The following is a 20,971-nucleotide window of genomic DNA, read 5'->3' as shown; positions in this document are numbered from 1 at the left end:
TTGGGAGTAAATTGGCAAATTCAACGGAAATTGCACACGGAAATGGTCCAACGGAAATGATGCAACGGAAATGGTTGGGCCTGAAACAAGTGCTTCTTGTGTGTATGCATATGGTATTAATTTAACTTTCACCACGAAACAGCTACAAAAACAAAAACCTTTTCTACTGGTATACTGTGGTCGGCAGGCCATAGCCAGGGATGCCGTTTGGATCTAAAGAGATCCAATTAGATACATTTTTAGACGAATTTTTGCGCGATACTTATTTTTTCCGGTCAGTATAAAGGTGGATACTTTTTTAAATTGGCCAAAATTTTATATTTCCTATAAAGTTTTTTCCGTTCAAAAATTGATTTTCATTAAAGATGGTAGAAAGCATTACGTTTTCTAAACGTATAAAGAATCGCTACTTAAGCGTGAAATTAAAGCATTTTATTTTTTTTGTGAACGAAGCAATGAACATATGAAGAGATCTCACCAAAATAGGTATAAGCGCAATTGCTTTAATTAGCTTAAAAGGATGCTTTAAGCAAGATCTTAATATACATATCGTCGTTTAAAGTACAAAACCGCGAATCAACAAAATGCAAAACCGCGTATCAAGATAATGCAAAACCGCGTATGTGACGTTGCATAAATTATTTTCTAGAGAGTAATAACACTTATATTCCAAAATGGTTCTCTTTTATATAAAGCAATCGCATTTCTGGCTAGTATATTTCAGGACGAATGGATAAGGATTGAGCCAAGAGCTTATGTGAGCGAATCCTGTTTTTGGCAGCAAGTGTCAGTTACGCGGTTTTGTACTTTAAACGACGATATATATAAAGTAAATTGTACTCTTTCTGTAGTAATCTCTTTCATATCACATATTTTCATTTGTTAATTTAAAAAGAAAGAAGATTTCAATGTAGGTTAAAAAACTAAATTTGATTTATTTAAGGAAACTTTTATGAATTTTACTGAAAAGACTTTAAATACACTCTAAAAAATTTTTGTTTATTTGCGCATATTGATAGAGGTAACCAGTTTCCTCTTTTAATGTGTGCAAATTTGCACGCCTTGTAATAAAATTAATCATTGCCTGTTTACTTTTACATAACGAATTTGTCGCAAGAGCAAAATTACACATAAAATGTTTAAAATAAAGTAATGTTTATTATTAGTAGGAAATGTATTTGTAGTTGAAAATTTTTGCAATTTTAAACATTCTATATATGCGTGTTTATGTGTATATTTTAAAGATCTCAAGTTCAAAATCAAATACTGAACAACCTATACGTATATTTATACAGATTCTTGTTGAAAAATAGATACTTTTCAGTAGTAGTTTTACATGCTCTTTTTAGAGTGTACTTGCTATTTATTATATGAGTAGTCCACTTGCAAAGTGCGCTATGTAAAATTTTTTCCATTTTTAGTTTTTGGAGGATTACGTACCAGTATTTATAGTAGTTTCATGTCCACTAACCACACAGTGCAAAATCTTTTTTATATTCTGAAAAAAATAGCATCAAATGTTAACTCTTCTAAAAGTCGCTATCACACTTATTTATAAACTTTCAAAACTATACATCTTCTGATGAACTTAGAAAACTGCTTTAGGTCGTATAGACTGTTAATGTTATCTTATGTCATGTTATGTTATGTTACAATTTTAAAAGGCTCTTATTTATCCAAATTTTCAGGTAATAATGGAAAAGATTCAATTTAAATAATACTTGTTGTCGTAGTCGTTTTTTTCAAATTTACGGCTTTCTATTATAAAATCACATAACGCTGTTTGCAAGTGGACTACTCATATTTAATTTGCAAAATACTTATGCACAAAAAATGTACTTTATAAATTGAAATTACAAATGTTTGATTTTATGCACATGTATTCCAAGTCCTTAGGATGGGTTAAATTATGTATTTTTTATGAAAATGTTTGGTTTTCTTACAAATTATGAGATGTATATGTGAAAAAAGAAAATTGGATACATTTGGATACATTTTTGGCTTGGTCAGGGATACATTTTCTTGAGACGGCGCGGCAACACTGGCTAAACCTCAAACCGCAGTGTGGACAGCAATAGTTAGTGATGTGGTTAAGTTCGATTTGAGATGGTTAACTTTTTGGTGCGGACATGTTATAACGAGCGGTCCCTTCTTATTATCTACGTTCTTTGGTTCGGTTCTGATCGAGGAAGGGTAGAGGAGCGGTAGAAGGAAATTATGAGGAAGCTTTGTTCTCATGGTCCACCTACAAGAACGGCCGTCCAATGGAAGAAAGTCGTAGGTAAATGCTTTCACACTTTTTCCATTTTACTGACATTGAATTTTTATTTTTCAAGGTATGGGCTGACTTGAAAAGCCGGAGAAAATACCGCTACCGGTGTTGTACCATTCCGTCACTCTCCGCTTTACGAAATGGAGCAGTACATGTTTTTATTTCAAGGTCAGCGGCACCGAGCGGCAGAGTTTTCGGCTGTCATACACACACAAATGTAATGAAATGTCAATCTTAAGTGAATATGAAATAAGCGCATTGCAGGCAGTCTGCAAATGAACTCAGTACAATTCGGGCGTATATAACAATTCTGGCGACGAGTAGTACGAAAATGACACTCATACGTGGTTTCACATATAATTGCAGAATCGGTGAAGACAGCAGTCTAAATGGCAAGTACATCGTTTCATTTTGACTCATTCGATGCAAAAATTACTACTTGGAGTCGTTGGGTCAAGAGGTTTGAAATGGCGTTAGAAATATTTGAAGCAGATGCCGCAAAAAAACGACTAATTTTTGCTGCACTATATTGGTACAGCAGTGTATGATATACTGTGTGATAAAGCATTGCCGAATACACCGGAAAATATGGAATACGAGGCGATCGTGAAGTTGCTAGAAGAGCACTTCAATCCCCAGCACAATGAAATCCTAGAAAATTATAGGTTTCATTGACGTGTTCTGAGTTTTTGGTGGCGGATAACGTATTACGGAATCAATTTTTTTTTTGGTTTGCATAACCCGAAGATCCAAAGCAGATTGCTGGAAAAAAAGTTTTAACCTTGGTCGACGCAATTCAAATAGCATGTGGATATGAATTAGCAGAAAGAGAAGGAGGTGAACTGCGAAAACAGGTACCTTTAGGTGAAGTTAATAAGCTTAACTACAGGAAGGAGGAGAAGCAAAGCAAAGACAGAACACAAAACTGCGCAAAGAAAGAGAAACCAAAATCAGAAGGTAAAGAGAAGAGTTGTTTTCGATGTGGGAACACTTCCCACGAGGCAAACGAATGTAAATATAAAGAGGCAATTTGTCATTGCTGTAAGAAGAAAGGTCATTTGAGGAAAATGTGCTTTAAAAGAAAGAGAACGCTAAATCAAATAACACAAGAAAAAGTTATGGAGGAGTTGTTCAAAGTGAGCGGGGGCGGTAATGGAGATGCGGAATCGAAACGAAAGAAAATAATGAGCATGGTAGCCATAAATGGCCTGATGATGTTGTTTGAAATCGACACCGGCGCTCCGGTAACAATAATAAGTTTGGCCGACGCCAAAAAGCATTTTGGGCACTGTAAAGTAAAACCGACTGATACACAATTTGTTAGCTATTGTAAAACTCCGTTGGACTGTTTGGGTATCGTGTGGGTCACGGTGGTATCAAAGCGGGAGAAAATGTACATCGTTCGAGGTGATCGCAATCCCCTCCTTGGTAGAGAATGGCTTCGAGAGATTCCATTGAATTGGCCGCAAATAATAAAAGAATAATTAAGTACTTCTTCAAACGTAAGATTACAGGGCACCAAGCCCTATTGTATTTAAAGCAGAGCCCCACGCCGAAATTTATTAAGCCCAGGCGGGTGGCCTTTCCATTGATGAGCGCAGTTGAAAGGGAATTAGAAAATCAAGTGGAGGAAGGTTTGTTGGTTAAGGTAGAAAAAAGCGAGTGGGCCCCACCGATGGTGGTTGTTCCCAAAAAAGATAGGACTGTAAGATTATGAGGTGACTATAAGGTCACTTTAAATCCTGAGTTGGTTGTAGATGAACACCCGCTCCCGACAATCGATGAGTTATTTAGCTCAATGGCGGGGGGAAACAAATTTTCTAAAATAGTCTTATCGAAAGCGTATCTGCAATAAGAGATCCATACACACGATAGACACTTGTTAACCCTCAATGCGCACAAAGACTTGTATCAACCGACAAGAATGATGTTTGGTATCGCGTCGGCGCCAGCAAAGTGGCAGCGGTTTATGGAGCAGCTGTTAGGCGACTTGCCGGGAGCTAAAGTCTTTTTGGATGACATCAGAATCACTGCCAAGGACAACGTTACGCACCTACAAAGAATAGAAGAAGTATTGCGCAGACTCGATCAGCATAACATGCGAGTGAATCTGCAAAAGTTGGAATTTTTACAAGAAAGCATTGAGTATTGCGGCTATGTTATCGATAAAGGTGGAATACGTAAGATGAGTAGTAAGGTAGATGCCATTCGCAATATGAAACAGCCAACGACTAAAGATGAGGTAAAATCATTTCTAGGTACTGTAAATTATTATGGGCGATTCATAAGAAACTTGAGCACGGTGGTGTACCCGCTCAATAGATTACTACGCAAAGACATACCGTTCATTTTGACGCGGATTGTAAGAAATCATTCAGCACGATTAAACAGCTAATGGAATCCGATACAGTGTTAACACACTATGATCCGCAGATACCCATTGTGCTAGCTGTGGATGCGAGCCCAATTGTGGTGGGGGCAGTACTTAGCCACGTTTGTAAAGACGGTACATAGAAACCTATACAGTTCGCGTCGCAGGCGTTGAATCACACTCAACAACGTTATAGCCAAGTGGATCGAGAGGCGTACGCTATTATATTTGGTGTGCGGAAATTCTACCAATATTTATTTGGCCGGAAATTTATCTTAGTCACCAACAACAAAGCTATAGTTTAGACATTTTCGCCACATAAGGGACTGCAAACCCTTTCTGCGACAACAATGCAGCATTACGCAATTTACTGAGGATCATTTGAGTACGATATATGCGTAAAGAAAAGTAGCGAAAATGCGAATGCTGATGCACTATCGTGTCTGTCGTGCGCCAATTGCAACGAAAACATCGATGAGCTGGACGTCATCGAGACGCAGGTAATTGAAAACTTGCCGGCAACAGTAACCGAATTAAGTGAGTAAACTAAGAAGGCGGACGAAGTGAAAAGGCTCATAGAATGTTTACAATATGGCCGCGATTGTGAACCGTCATTTCGTTTCGGTATAGCCCAGTCCGAATTTTCTTTGCAAAAAGGTTGTTTGCTCCGAGGGATGAGAGTGTTCATTCCGAAGGGACTGTGGAATTACACACGAGATATTTTGGCATAACCAAACCGAAAATGTTAGCACGCGCATGTTGCTGGTGGAACCAACTCGACAACGACATCGAGGACTTGGTATAAAATTGTACGGCATGTCAATCAAATCGTCCGGATCCAACTGTGGTGCCAGTACATTGTTGGTTGCCACCAAATAAAGTTTTTGAAAGAGTTCACGCAGATTATGCTGGCCCGTTCATGGGAAAATACTGCTACAAAATTATGTATTTTAATAATTTATTTTATAGTTCGATCGCTGAATTGCGTTTTTCCAAACCAAAGTTCAATACAATTTTGTTTTTTGTTTCCCCTGCTTACAAATCTAAAGCTATTTAGACTCAAACATTGCTTTTTTTTATCAATTCATTTCTAGTAGTATCCATAATTTCCCAAGCACTTGTTATAGCTACAGTGTATTATTGTAACGTTTTAAGAATCTTCTTTAGTAATTTCGTAACACTGCCCACCGCTTAAACTTGTTCGTCCCGAACAAATACTGAGACCTCTCGGTGATAAGCTGTCAGCCATTCCAGATGCACTACCTTCATCTTCGCTTTCCTCACACGAAGTCGTAGAATACGGTAGACTACATCATTTAGTCTGGTAATAACCTTGTATAGTCCTTCCCATGCTATTTGCAACTTAGGTGACAAACCCTTTCTCTTTTTCGGATTGTAGAGCATTACTAAATCCCCCTCTGCAAATCCAGTTGAGTTCGCCCTTAGGTCATATCTGGCTTTCATTTTATCGCTGACCACTTGTAAGTGGTTTCGAATAAATCTGTGCAGCTCAGATAACTCACTCTGTTTATGTGCAACGTACTCGGTATCAGCTGGGTGAATGTGCTACTCCAAATGTCAAATCGGCAGGCAATCTTAAATCTGAGCCAAACATGGCTGCTAATAGGAAACGGACCGGCTATGTCCATGGCAAATGGGCTCCCTACATTGTATTGCTGCATACGTCCACGACTCCGTCTGGCTGGCCCCTTCGCCGCTGCACATTGTTCACATCTCTTTATCCAATCCGCCACCGATTCTTGACAGCCTACCTAATAGAAGCGCCGCTTGGTCTTCTCGACAGTTTTTGTGATTCCCAAATGACCGCCACTGGAACTATTGTGGAATTCTCTAATTACCTCACCTATTCGCGCTCTTGGCACTACAAGCAGATCATGTTTAGTTTTACCATCTTCGCTCTCCCACATGCGATACAGACTTCCATCCTTCAAGCACAGACTCCAATGTGCCCAATACGCCTTGGCCAAAGGACTCTCACCAGCCATATCCTACCAACCCGGACGCACTCCAATCCCTTTGCCTTCTACGATCTTCGCAAGATCCGCGTCATTGTGTTGGTCCTCTTGTATTCGCTCCGTCGTCCAGTTCTCCTCTGATAGCACACCCAACAATCGCACATCCACTACATACTCCTCACTTTCCACTCGAGAGCAGTGCTTGCATTCCGTTCTGCATGGACGTCATGACAACGCATCGGCGTTTCCGTGGCTGCTTCCTTTACGATGTTCAATTACGAAATCATAACTTTGCAGTCGCTCTATCCATCGCGCTATTTGTCCTGCTGGATCTTTAAACTGCAGCAACTATCGAAACGCCGCGTGATCTGTCCTCAACAGGATCTGTTGCCCATACAAATATTTATGGAAGTGCTTCACGCTTTCCAAGACCGCCAGTAACTCTCTTTGAGTTACACAATAGTTTTGTTCTTGCTTTGATAAGATTTTGCTGTAATAAGCGATCACCTTCTCTTTTCCGTCTAGCATCCGTATCTAGCACAAACTTTTGTCCAGGAATGGGATAAACCAAAATTGGTGCCGTACATAATCGATTTTTTAACTGCATGAAAGCCTCTTCCTGCTCAGAACCCCACTCAAATACTTGGTTCTTCTTTGTTAGTTTGTGCAAACTACTCGCGATGTCAGCAAATCTATGTACGAAGCGTCTATAATATGTGCATAGACCCAAAAAACTGCGTAGTTCATTCAAATTTTTCGGTTGCGGCCACGCCTTTACTGCTACAATCTTGTCTTCATCAGTGTGTACCCCTTCCGTAGTCACTTTATGGCCCAAGTATTTAGCCTCCTTCCGGAAAAACGAGCATTTCTCAGAATTCAGCCTTAGGCCAGCTGTCTGCAAGCGTTCAAATACCTATCTTAGCTTATGCAGGTGATCCTTGAAGTTCTTTCCAATCACTATGATGTCGTCAAGATACACCAGACAAGTCTTCCAATGCAACCCTTTCAACACACGTTCCATAAGCCGCTCAAAAGTAGCAGGTGCATTACAGAGACCAAACGGCATCACTGTAAACTGCCATAAACCATCGCCAACGCTAAACGAAGTCTTCTCTTTATCTTCGCTTCCAAGTTCCACTTGCCAATAACCACTTCGTAAATCTAATGTAGAGAACCATTTCGCATCAGATAGTGTATCGAGCGTATCATCAATCCTACGTAACGGGTAGCTATCTTTCTTTGTGATATCACTCAGTTTCCGATAATCCACACAGAATCGGGTACTATCATCCTTTTTCTTGACTAAAACTACTGGGGAGCTCCAGGGACTAGCAGAAGGTTCAATAACTCCTTCTTCCTGCATATCTGTGATCAATTTAGTTACTTCCTCTCTTCTAGCCAATGGAACTCTCCGCGGTGATTCGTGGATAGGTTTCACATTGCCAGTGTCAATGTGATGCTTGACAACCATAGTTCTTCCACGGGTACTTCTGTCAAAAATCGACCAAAAGCTCCGTAGGAGTGTTCGAGCTTCAACCCTTTGCCCTTCAGTCAAACCTGCCGTCCACTTTTCCAGTTGTGTGTTTCGCACTGCTTCACCAGTGTCATTACTATGCACCTCTGCATCACTCTCTAAATTTACTAATGCTTCACTGTTCTCATTATTACTCACCCCTGCATCACTCTCGCAATTTACCACTGCCTCGACTTCTTGGCCAACCGCAACGATGGCTCCCTTCTTTATCATCTGAGATGTATTAAATAGATTGAGCACTCTTACTGGAATTTTCCCACATTGAGGCTCGACCAAAGAATTTCCGATTAAAAATGTCGTATTTGGTTTTCGCTGATCTGCTTCTACAATCCACAGCCGGTTTATCCCATCGTCCCCATTTGTCTTCGCCCATATTATCGCCTCAGAATTAGCTGGAATCGTCTGACGTCGACACGCAGTCAATCATCGGACACAAGTGCTTTTGTTGTAACCTGTATTAAGTGGAAAGTTTACATTTGTATAAATCCGCACCTTTCTTCGCAAGTCCAGCATGAAACCATTCAGAGTCATGAAGTCCATACCAATAATCACATCATCCATTATATCCGCTATTATGAATTCATGCTTTATTTTAAAACTGCCAATGATAACGCTCTTCATGACCTTTCCACGCACAAATGCGTGCTCGCCGGTTGCTGCTCTCAACTGCACACCCCTTAGCGGCACATAGCTATGCACTAACTCACTTTTAATAATTGAGTGCGACGCTCCAGTGTCCAATGTCAACATGTACGCCTTGTCATCCATTACTCCTTCAATGGTCAAATTACCCGGCACTCGTTTCATCTCTGATATGAGGATACTGGGGCAATTGGCTGTGAGGGTCGGTGTATGCCCCTTTATACTGAAACGTGTTAGTTTAACGAAGGCTGTTGCTCAGCCATTCGCTGTCCCCGAAGTTCGTGGTTCACTGGTGACAATGATTCAGTACGCTTCCTGCGCAGTCCGCAATCGCGAGCAATATGCCCCGGCTTGTCGCACACATAGCAGCTGCCTTTAAAATTTGCTGCTCGTGGTTTACGAGATGAGTTTTCTACCACAGATTGCTCCTCCTCACAACTAAATTCTACCTTGCGCACTCTTGGAGCAACATAATGGGTTACTCCTGTCCAGGCTGCTTCATATGTCAAAGCATGCGCCACAGTTTCAGTGAATGTAGACTTGCTTACCAATGGCACGCTACGCCGCACCTCCACATCACGAATCGCTTTCATGAACGCACGTGTTTTCATTTGCTCCATCAGATCTATCCCTACATCATAGTGTGCTAATTGAACCAGGCGTTCAATATCAGCAGCATACTCCTGCAACGACTCGCCACTTCTCTGTCGCCGATTTTGCAACTCCATGTAATAAAGCTGCTTTCGATGCTCACTGCCGTACTTCCTTGTCACCGCGCCCATAATTGCTTCATAGCTGCTTCTCAAACGTTCTGGCACTGTCCGTAAAACTTACGCTGCTCCACCCTTCAAGGTCACTATTAATGCTGCTGCTTTCTCCTGTTCCGTCCATACATTTTGGATTTCTGTCGTCTCAAATTGCACACTGAAAATACTGAGCGTCGTAGTACCGTCATAAGTTAGTGACTTTAATTTAACTGAAGTCTCACGAATTTGCTGAATAGTTCCGCTCTAGACGTTCATTAACCATTTTCTCAAGATCTTCTACTCGTTTATCTAAGCGTTCATCAATTTCCGCAGCCATGGACCTTTCGAGATCCTCTACTCGTTTATCTAGGCCACCAACTGATTCCTTCAAACTTCCAAACTTCTCGTTCAGCTGTGTCGAATAGCTTGCCAAACCCTCTGTAAGCTGCTCCAGATTTATTAAGTTATTTTGTAGTCGACGCTCCAGGTTGGCGGAATTCTCATTTAACTGCTGCCCTAATTGCTGCTGTTGACTCATCACGTTCTCCATAACCGCCAATAACTGGATCATGTCGACGCCTATTGCTGTTTAAGTGATTGGCATGATCGCTTCCTCCGTTGCAGATGACTCAAATCCCTGCTGTACAAACTCGTGCGCTGCTAAATCCATGCTCCGCATCTCACATACCTCCCGTAAACGCTGTTGTAGCTCCGCCTTTGAGCCCGTAGTAGAAAGTTCCAACGAGGCTAGCTCCTTCTTCAACTTATCTAACTTCAGTTGCTCAAATTTAACCATTATGATTTCCTTTCAGCTAAATCTCTTTGGAAGTGACGCAATCCCACCGCTGCCACCAATTGCTGCAAAATTATGTATTTTAATAATTTATTTTATAGTTCGATCGCTGAATTGCGTCTTTCCAAACCAAAGTTCAATACAATTCTGTTTTTTCCCCTGCTTACAAATCCAAAGCTATTTAGACTCAAAAAAAAACAATGGTATTGTCCCTAAGCAGGGTGCGCCTTACCATCCAACAACAAATGGGCGGGCAGAGCGATTCGCACAAACGATTAAAAACAAGTTAAAAGCCAAGGGATGTCAGCAAAAGTCGTTGCACCATACACTCACTTTCTACAGTCTTAATGGCTTATCGCCGAGAGATGCATCCAGCAACTAAAAAGTCACCACGATGATGATGTTCGGGTGTCAAATCCAATCGCGCCTAGACTTGATGCTTCCACTAACTACTACAGAGAATACGGAATATGTGCGTCCCAGTAAAACATTTGCAGTGGGAGGAAGAGTTGCTGTACGGGATTATTTAGCCAGCGAGAAATTGCGATTTGGTAAGGTAGTTGAACCGCAGGCCAATTGCATTATAACGTGGTGTTAGAGGACAATCGGTTGTGGAAAAGGCACGTTGATCAAATGCGAAAAGTAGGTTCACAACTGCCAAGGCAAGCAAATGTAGACGAGTCAATTCAGCAACAAAAACCATGTTCAGATGATCCTCAAATTCCTCATAAACCTGCGGAGGCCAGCAGTAACAAATGCTAATACGGAAAGTACAGCCACACAACCACAAACGACAAACGCCACAAATCCACAACAACTAAATGAAAGCAGAGTAGAAAAACACATTGCTATGGAGAGTGATCCCGCCAACGAAGAAGCGATTCGTCGTTCCAAACGTACACGGAAACCTCCTGAGAGATTAAATTTATAACTCATAAGTATATAGAATGAATACATATGTATCTACGTACATTTGCACATATATGTAATGTACTAAATTGAATATTCGATTCTCATATTGTATTTAGATTGTCTTCTAATACTATTTCATTTAAATAAGTCAGGGAGAGGTGTCATACACACACACAAATGTAATGAAATTTCAATCTTAAGTGAATATGAAATAAACGCATTGCAGTCAGTCTGCAAATGAACTCAGCACAATTCGGGCGTACATAACATCGGCATTCCTTCGACGGCGACCTCTAAAATTTCAAGACATTTGTCGATTGAGGAAATGCCCACACTTGATCAACCAACAACCCTTCAATCTGCTATAAGGCACAACCAACTACCACCAGTGGGAGTAGTGATTCACACTATACAGCCAATCTGCCAGACGCATATGTTACGTTCCACGAATAGGAAGTGCACCTTCTAACGCTAGGCGCACATTGAATCCGATAGGCCGACCGATTTCGGCCGAACAATTTGACCGTCCGAACTGATGCGCACACTTAACCAGATTATTTGCCGACCGTATTTGTTCACACAACTCTAGTTTTCATTAAAATGTTTTTAAGCAGTGGAATATTTTGATACATTTTAATTGACATACCCTAAACATGTGATTTTATTTATATGTAATTTTTTTGTTTTTGCACTCAATAAGTTAATTTTTCGCAGCCCATTTTGGTACTTTTCACTTGACATCGGACGAGAAAAAAAACATGTTTGAATTTATCGTCACTGACGGACGTTAACGACAGGTATCGGTTCGGTTATCGGTTTATGTGTGAGGGCGCTCATATAATAATAAGTGTTTGTTCATATCGCCCGCATATAGCCGATATCGGCCGAGCACAATTCGGCCGATTCCGGCTGCAGTGTGCGCGTAGCGTAAGAGACAGTGGTTGAATCTGCCAAAGCCCAGCAGAAGCCGATAAAGTGTAGACTGAGGCTGCAAAAAAAGGCAGAATCATCAATGATACAGGTGGATGCTACAACCAAATTATTTGCTGCTGTGGAACGTCAATCTGCAATTTTTGAAAAACTTTTGGAATACGTCCATAACTAATTTTCATACTATTATTGTGAATGTATTGAAGTGATATTTTGTTTTGTTTTGTGTAAATATTTTTAGATTTAAGTGTGAATTAATATTTTCTTGCATTTTATTAGTATTTATGTAAATTTTTTATATAAGACTGAAAATATATTTTGTTAAATTTTTATGTAAATATTTTAACAGTTTTAAGTTTATACCATATCTCCATTGAGGGATTTATCTATTAAGACTTAATGAATCCTGTTGCTAAATCACAACTGTCTCCACGCTACAACGAGATATGTTTGACGTTCACATTTTTAAATATTTGACGTTTGCTTATGTATGATTTTGTAAATTCAGTTTAGGACATTGAAATACAGACAGATAAAAGGAAAGTTTGGAAAATGTAACGAATGGTACCAGATTCCGAAGAACAACATTTTAAAAAGTTGTTGCGGAAATAAACTTTGTTCTTCATAAGAGGGAAATGGAAATCCAATCGTGGGCCTTTGACATATCATGAAGGCCTAGCTCGCAAATCTGACTGCCAATGCATCTCTTTAGTCGAATTGAGTTCTAGAGAGTTTGGCGCAATGTTATCGAAGCAGAACCATTACCGAATTTTATAAATTCTATGTCTCAGCGCTTAAAAGATTTATAGAAAGCGAAGAAGACTCTGCAAAATATTAGCTCTCTTCCAGTCCTCCACAAACTTATAGAATTTTACACGAACTTGCAGGAAGTTACAGGAACAATGATACCGTACTCCAAAATCCTGTAAATGGGAGCGATTTTTGGAGAGTTGAGTAGAAAATGAAGTTGCAAGATTTTAACCGAACATCTTTCTTCTGGCAAAATCATGAAAAGTGTCAAGCGGTCGGCTATATGACGTCTTTACAGGAAAAATGCTTTATTTTTGCTGCTGTCATGTTTAAAATTCTAACGAACGAGTTGTAATCGGACGCACATAGAGGTATTTAGACGATTTATGCGGCCAAAATTATTTTATGAATAATTTCAACTCGAAATGTTTATAAAAGACGTGTTTTGACATTTAGAATTGTAACTATTTAAAATCAAGTAAATATAGGTTAAGACATTAACAGAGTTGCCATCTGTTAAAAAATTTTGTTCTTTTAGTTAAATGAATTGCTGCAATCTGGGTATCAATGGAAATGGGCTTGAAAAGGCTTTATCTCTAAGGAACCTCCGAGGGTTTAAAAAATCAAATTCAACTTTAATTAAAGGAATTAAATAATTCAAATATGTATCACAGTATAGGTAAGAAATGGGTGTATTCGAGGTGCAATTAATGCGGCAGTGATACTCTTTTATGAAAGAGTATCACGTTCTACGCGAAAGTTACTCATCATTGGCAAATCAGAAACAACATAAAAATTCTACTGTGCAGTTTCTGCAACATTTAGAAAAGTTTCAGGTACACATCAGCAACATGTCATCAGGAAAGCAACAAGTCTGCAATATTTCGGTAATTATTACGTAGCTCGAACGCACCCAATGTAACAAAATTACATTTTACATTACATAGTTTAGTAGTCTTATTTATTTTTAAGAGAATTTTGTAAGTATTAACTTGGAGTAAATTAGCGTCGTCAATTACTGAAATATCGGAGTTTTCGTATTTTCAACGCATTGCTTTTCCATACCAAGGTTAAAAATCCACCGAGTTTGGTACAAATTGATAAATCGGTTACCGAGATACGCATTTGTGGTCAAAAGTGCGCGGCGTCACGCCCATTATCCAAAAAATTATAATAATTTTATTTAATGTTAAGAGGTTATTCCAAGAATCGATTTTGAGTTAATTAGCTTCAGTAGTTATTGATTTTTCGCAGTTTTCGCGTTTCTGTAAGTTACCGTTATATGGGAAGTGGGCGTGGTTATCGCCCGATTTCAAGAATTTTTAACAGTTATGTTAGATATAGCCTAAGCAAGGCTCATACCGAGTTTGGCACGGACTAGTGAAGCGGATACTGAGATACAGCATTTCATCATAAGTGGGCGGGGCCACACCCATTTTCTAAAAATTTAATAATTATCCCTTTTTCCAAAATTTTACTTTACATACTAATGTTTAACAATTCGGATGCAATATTTACTGAAATATCATAGATTTATCTAAATTGACATTTATCTAAATTTATACGCTTGTATACCTAAAACTATTTCTTTAATCATCACTTATATAACACCAATGTAAAGGAAAACAAATGTTTATTCCGAAATATATATCATAGTTGGGTTCGATCTCTATTCCCTCAGATTTCTAGCAACAGGACCGAAAGGTCCTAGAAAACATGACTTTTACTAATATCTCGAAAACTATTTATTTTTAAATTAAATGGATCCAATATTCTAGTTCAGCGGCCTCAAATTCATCTAAAAAGTTTAATTTTAGTGCTAAAGTAGTGTTACTATTTACTAGTTGCGTTTTTAGATATTTCCTTAATACATTCTAATTTGCAAATAAAAATTCTTTTTTTATTTTGCCAGATTATAAAAAGGCAATAATATGACCATCGAAAAAGAAAATAAAGTTAAAAATGACAACGTCTTGATTATAAAAAGGCAATAAGATGACCATCGAAAAAGAAAATAAACCTAAGAATGGCGGCGTCTTGCGCTTATTTGCAAATAGTACCACTAATCAATACTTATTTGCGTGATTTAGTTATTTGCAAATAAAAAATTAACTCATCGTTTATACGGCAAATTTTACCAATTTTGCAAATTGTTATTTGCAAATAATACGTGCGTATAAACGTAGTATATGTTAAGAAATACCACTTGTCTGCCATTTTCTGTGGGCAGTCTTTTCACACTATATTAGCCAAATTTCCAAGCTTTCAATTGAATAAAGAATAATAACGCGATCTCTCCCGGGGATACAACAAATTCCATAATATTCACAAAAATTAATAAAAAAATACTCGTTGAAAACCGCTATGTTCGTTACATTTGAATTGAAATTTTGCTTAATAAAACGATTAAAAAAATGTACCCTTAAATGTTACCTTCTGTATGCGAATTCATCACTACTTTTTAAGAATACAATGCAGAAATCAAAATATTAACTTAAAACCGTCACGATCTTTCTAGAGAGCGAAAATTTATTTATAAGCAGCGTTAGAATATTCTTCTTCCGTTCGCTGTGCAAGTTAGAAAAGGGAGGGGGACTGGGAAATGTTATTTGGAATGTTCTCTATCGAAAGCGACTAAGTTTTTAAGTTTTCTCCAAAATTTTGTCAAATTGGTTTTTGGCCGCCTAAATCGTTCAAATATCCCTATGTGGGACGTTTGAATTGTTCGGACGTAGCGCAAGTCGTGTAGTAATTCGATACGAACTAAATACAGTTTTACCTAAAACTTTCAATAAAAACCCATTTCACGATCTAGCCATCCTAACTAAGGGCCGGTTGTTCAATGTCTGATTTGCACAAATCGGATGTAGAAACTCCGGTTCACTACAACGACTGCTTTATCGATCACATGTTATAAGCATGGTGACGAAAACGTCGATAATGATGTTTAACCGGCAAGTAGTGATAACCAGACATTGAACAACCGGCCCTAAATTGTTTGTCTTAGGGCCGGTTACTCAATGTCTGGTTAACACTAACCTGCGGTTAAACATCGTTATCGACGTCTTCGACTCCACGCATATAACAGGGAGTCGGTAACGTCGATAACGATGTTTATCTGCAGATTAGTGATAACCAGATATTGAGTAACCGGCCCTAAATATTGAATGCGAAAGAAAACCGAAGCTTTTGACAATTTTCAGTAACTGGTATTGAATCATACCGCTCGTGATATTCGTGTCGTTAATAATCTTTTGTATGAAAAAAAACGTTGCCTAGAGTTCGCAAAATGGTTAAATATAATTCCTTAGTAGCCGCCAATGAATATTGATGCATTGGCTGCGCATGCAGATCTGCGACCCATACGACAAGTTCCTTTCTCCGACGAAATCAACGAACTTCAACGAATTGTAAACTATCCATTTGCGAAAACAACTATACCAATTAAAATTGCAGCTGTCACATGCGTTATGAGACAAAACGAATAACGAAACGAATATGCAGCGCATTATCCAGTATACACCCAAAATGTATTCAACAAAGTGTGATTGATTTTGACATTGCTCTCATAAGAAACAGGCTATAATGTCAAATTAAAATGAATTGTTAACCCATTTGAAAATATTTTTTTTTTCAAATTTGTCAAGCAACAATTTTTCTTAATAAACGTGAAATTGTTAAGAGATAAACCGCCGAGGAGAGCAAGTAAGCACATTTAAAGTTTGGTAATAAGTAAATATGTACGTTCGGATTTTCTTAAATATTTAATGTGTAATTTCTAGGTGGTCTTTCAAATAAAAATAAACGAAAAGCAACAATTGAGTTTTCTTTTTTCAATTTTATTGCAAGCGCAGTTATACAAAATCACAATTTTCAATTTCTTTTTAGCGAGCCGGATTAGTACAACCGTACTGTTTCAATAGCAATCAACAATTGAATTCCAACAACTTCAGCAACACAACGAAAGGTTTTTTTTCAGCCTACGCATACATGCATACATATGTACATATGCATGTACAAACGCGGCCATCGAATAAGCAATTGGAGAATTTCTCCTTTTATTCAAAGGCAAACAGTTATTCAAAGGCAAATAGTTAACGAAGCATTTGCCTTCTTTTCCTTCTTTTGTTGTTTCGCAAAAATTAAGTATACATATGTATATGGTTGCCATCAGCAAAGATGAAAATATAGTTATCACAAGAATGTAGGAGGTTGCCAGTAGACCAGTAAATACACTGCGACAAATAATATTCTTTACAGCTCGGCCAATCTGACAAAATGATCGACCTCGATCATACTAACTAATAATATTCTTAAAACTAAATGATTGTTATATTTCTAGGGTAAATAATTAAGTTAATCATAATTCAATAAACTGGATATATTGCTCTTTGTTATTCATTCGTTACAACATTTTCAAGCTGATCATTCCTCCTCCAAAGTCGTATAAATCGCGACTCAATAATGCCGTTATATGGCAGTTGCGTAACCTGACAATTTTCAATGTCTCTAATAGCATATCTATCATTTGGAAGTTTTTTAGCTATAATGTACGGACCCTTGAACTTCGGTATAAGTTTTTTGTTAACACCAACTGTACTATCAACATTCTTTATCATGACGTATTCACCGACTTCAAAATCTCTAGCAGGCCTGTTATTTCTCAAAAATTACTCCTCGTTGCGCCGCTGGGATGCCAGTATAGCCTCATTCGCTTCCTGCCTACAATTAGTTAGATCACATTGCTCAATATCTTGTTGGTCACATAAAAATTCAGTAAATTCATCAACATTGGGTCCCTTTTGGGTGGTCCCAAAAAGTAAATTAGCGGGAGATTTACCGGTTGAGCTGTGTACCGTGTTATTAATGGCAAATTCAATCGTACTTAGCTTTGAAACCCAATCGGCATGTTGAATTGGCTCACTTAGTTTACTAAGCATAGGAGTCAAAACTCTGTTTACTCTTTCAACCTGACCGTTTGCTTGTGGTGACCCAGTGGCAACTTTAACATGATCTATATTATTTTTAACTAGAAATTCAGTAAACTCAAGTGATGTAAAACAGGTTCCCCTATCCGATATTATCCTAGATGGTCGACTATAATATTGAAAATATTTCTTTAAAGACTCGACGACCTCTTTAGTACTAGTTGAGTTAACTGGGTACAGTTTTACATACTTGGTGAAAGCATCAATTATCACTAGCAAAAATTTTCGTTTTGACTTTAAAGCAGGAAGAGGTCCTAGGTGGTCGATATGAATAGTATCGAAAGGTATTGGCTTCTTGGGAATACTATGAATATTCCTTTCGTTGACTCGAGCAGGTGCTGAACATACAATGCATTTTAAACAATTCTTTATAAATTTATCAATTTTGGACCTCATTTCCGGAAACCAATAGTGTAGTTTTATTTGATTAAAAGTTTTATCTACCCCAAAATGAACAATCTTCGCATGTCAACGAATAATATTATCCTCCATCTCTCGGGGAACATAAAAATATAGCTGACCTCTCATATCTTTTCTATAAACTAGCCCGTTTTTGAGGTCGAAGAGTTTCGATGGCTCTTTTTCCAATCTATCCCGTATTTTAACTATATCAGGGTCTCGACTTTGAGTTGCCTGCAACTGAAACTCTAAATCGTCTTCGTTAACAGCAAAAACTACCTCACTGCGACTGAGAGCGTCAACGTGACCCATGTTAGCCCCACCTCTATGTTGCACAGAATAATCATAGTTCTGTAATTCCAGCGCCCATCTCGCAATACGTAGGTTAATCGTCTTTTTGCTTAAAGTAAGCGTAAGTGAATTACAATCCGTGATAATCTTAAAAGGGATTCCCTCAAGATAAACTCTAAAACGTCGCAAAGCGTAAATGATAGCTAACGTTTCTAGTTCAAAACTGTGATATTTGCTCTCAGTATTGGTGGTTCGCTGTGAGAAGTAAAAAATTGGATGAAACTTTCCGTCTGATTGACGCTGTAACAAAATAGCACCATAACCCTGAGCACTTGCGTCGCAATGCAATTCGGTCTCATTTTTGGGATTATATATTGACAAAACTGGAGGATCGATGAGCCTCGCTTTTAATTCAGCAATCGCATTCAAACAGGCTTTGTCAAGCTCAAATTTAGAATTTTTCTTCAACAAATCATACAATGGTTTAGCAATTTTTGAAAACTGTGGAACAAATTTCCTAAAATAGGAACATAGGCCAATAAATGAATGCAATTGTTTTAAAGTTTTCGGTAATGGAAATTTCGCGACAGTTTGCTTGTGTTCCTGACTTGGATTAATACCCTCATAACTAACATCATAACCTAAGTACTGAATGCTGCTATGGCAAAATTTACATTTTGACAATTTAAGTTCAAGACCATGTTTGGCTATCTGCTTCAGTACCGATTCCAATAAAGCTAAATGTTCATCTAAACCCACTGTGGCTAGCAATATGTCATCCATATAAACTATTAGGAGGCCTTTTGAAATGAAATCTTTTAAAATAAAAGAAATAAATCTTTGAAATACGGAAGGGGCGTTTTTAAGACCGAAAGGCATCATTACATATTCAAACTGGCCACTTGGTGTAACTAATGCTGTATATTTTATTGATTCCTCAGTTACTTTTACTTGGTGAAACCCACTTTTTAAGTCTAATAATGTGAAATATTTTTTTCCACCTAAATACTCCAGACAATCTTCGATGAGAGGAAGAGGATAATTATCTCTAACAGTTATTTTATTCAGATCCCTGTAGTCAATACACATACGAGTTTCACCACTTTTCTTTTTAACTAACACTATTGGTGACGCATATGGGGAATCACTATGGCGAATAATACCTTTATCTAAAAGCTCTTGCACGATCTTCTGAACTTCAAATTTATCTTTATAAGAAAGTCTTCGAGGATGTGAATAAACTGGTTGTTCAGAAGTCAACTTAATGGACATTTCATAGGGTTTTACGCTTGACTCCTTTGGATATTCTAAATAACAATTACGAATAATACGATTTATTTTTAAGCGTGCGTCACTATGCAAAGCGGAATCAATATTATAATCACTAGCACTGCTATTACAAACGGCTTCCACATCAATCGCGCATGTAATATTCCCTTCAATAAAGGAAAAACAATCTTCTTTCCATTCATCACTAGAAATTTCACTATGCAATTCTTCAACAATACTGGCCCCAACGGCGCAATGAGCATTCTTTGAAAGAGAGTCCCCTAGCAATCTATCTGCGGGAATGCCTCCACAGTTATTGGCATCAACAATAGGAGTTATGGAATGATCAACAGGACAATCAATATAACAATGTTGCAAATTATCTGGAACCTGAACAATATTTTCAATTAAAGACACACTTGAATTCAACTCATTTAATTCCAACTTGAGCTCGTTACAATTTAACATATAAAGTTTAATATTAAATAATTTGAAAAAATCTCTTCCGAGAAGCAAAGGCTGAGATAATATGCCATCCGAAACAATAAATAATGAAATTATTTTAGATTTGCCATTGAGCAAAATCTCACAATCAATTTTTCCAAAAGTTTTCAGTTTATTGCCACCTAGGCTGTAAAAATTGGATACAATCAATTCATCGGCACTTGTATCAAAAGGCAAAAGCGTCTTGCTTATAAAACTGGCAGGACTACCACTGTCAATCAAAGAAATACACTTCGTAAACTTTTTATTGTTCATGTTCCGATTACAAAAAGCAATACTTACAGTTTGGTAGGGTTCAACATTCGACATAATATCCTCATGGGTTGCTTCCTCATCTACAGCGTTTACGGTTTTCTTTGGTGGATGCTTGCATTGATTAAGCATGTGATCTTTGCTGCCGCATCGGAAGCAGGAGCCTTTGATACGCTTTGGTTCTGTGCACTGATGTGAGAGGTGTCCATATTGCGAGCAGTTGAAGCACCTTGTGGACGAGACTGTCTTACTGCCACCTTCTGAAGCCTGCACTTTTCGTGTTGTGTTGTCATTTGTTTTCTTTTTGTCATATTTAAGAAGAAGCTGCTGGAGCTCATCCAA

General features: G+C 38.1%; 1 protein-coding gene across 1 annotated transcript; it reads right to left on the bottom strand.

Annotated features, from left to right (window-relative positions):
- Positions 1-17,596: 17,596 nt before the first annotated feature.
- Positions 17,597-20,701, bottom strand: LOC118751809. Its single transcript, XM_036486659.1, has 4 exons — positions 20,660-20,701; positions 19,696-20,588; positions 18,436-19,419; positions 17,597-17,955 (listed from the first exon to the last, which is right to left on the bottom strand). The coding sequence occupies exons 1-4, from the start codon at positions 20,695-20,697 to the stop codon at positions 17,597-17,599; spliced, it is 2,274 nt and encodes a 757-aa protein (XP_036342552.1). The 5' UTR covers positions 20,698-20,701.
- Positions 20,702-20,971: the final 270 nt, after the last annotated feature.

Source organism: Rhagoletis pomonella, unplaced genomic scaffold (genome assembly GCF_013731165.1).
Source record: "Rhagoletis pomonella isolate Grant_MI unplaced genomic scaffold, Rhpom_1.0 Rhpom_scaffold_00001, whole genome shotgun sequence".
Classification (NCBI taxonomy): Eukaryota; Metazoa; Arthropoda; class Insecta; order Diptera; family Tephritidae; genus Rhagoletis; species Rhagoletis pomonella.
Note: the sequence above shows the minus strand (reverse complement) of the source record. Positions and strands in the feature narration are given on the sequence as shown.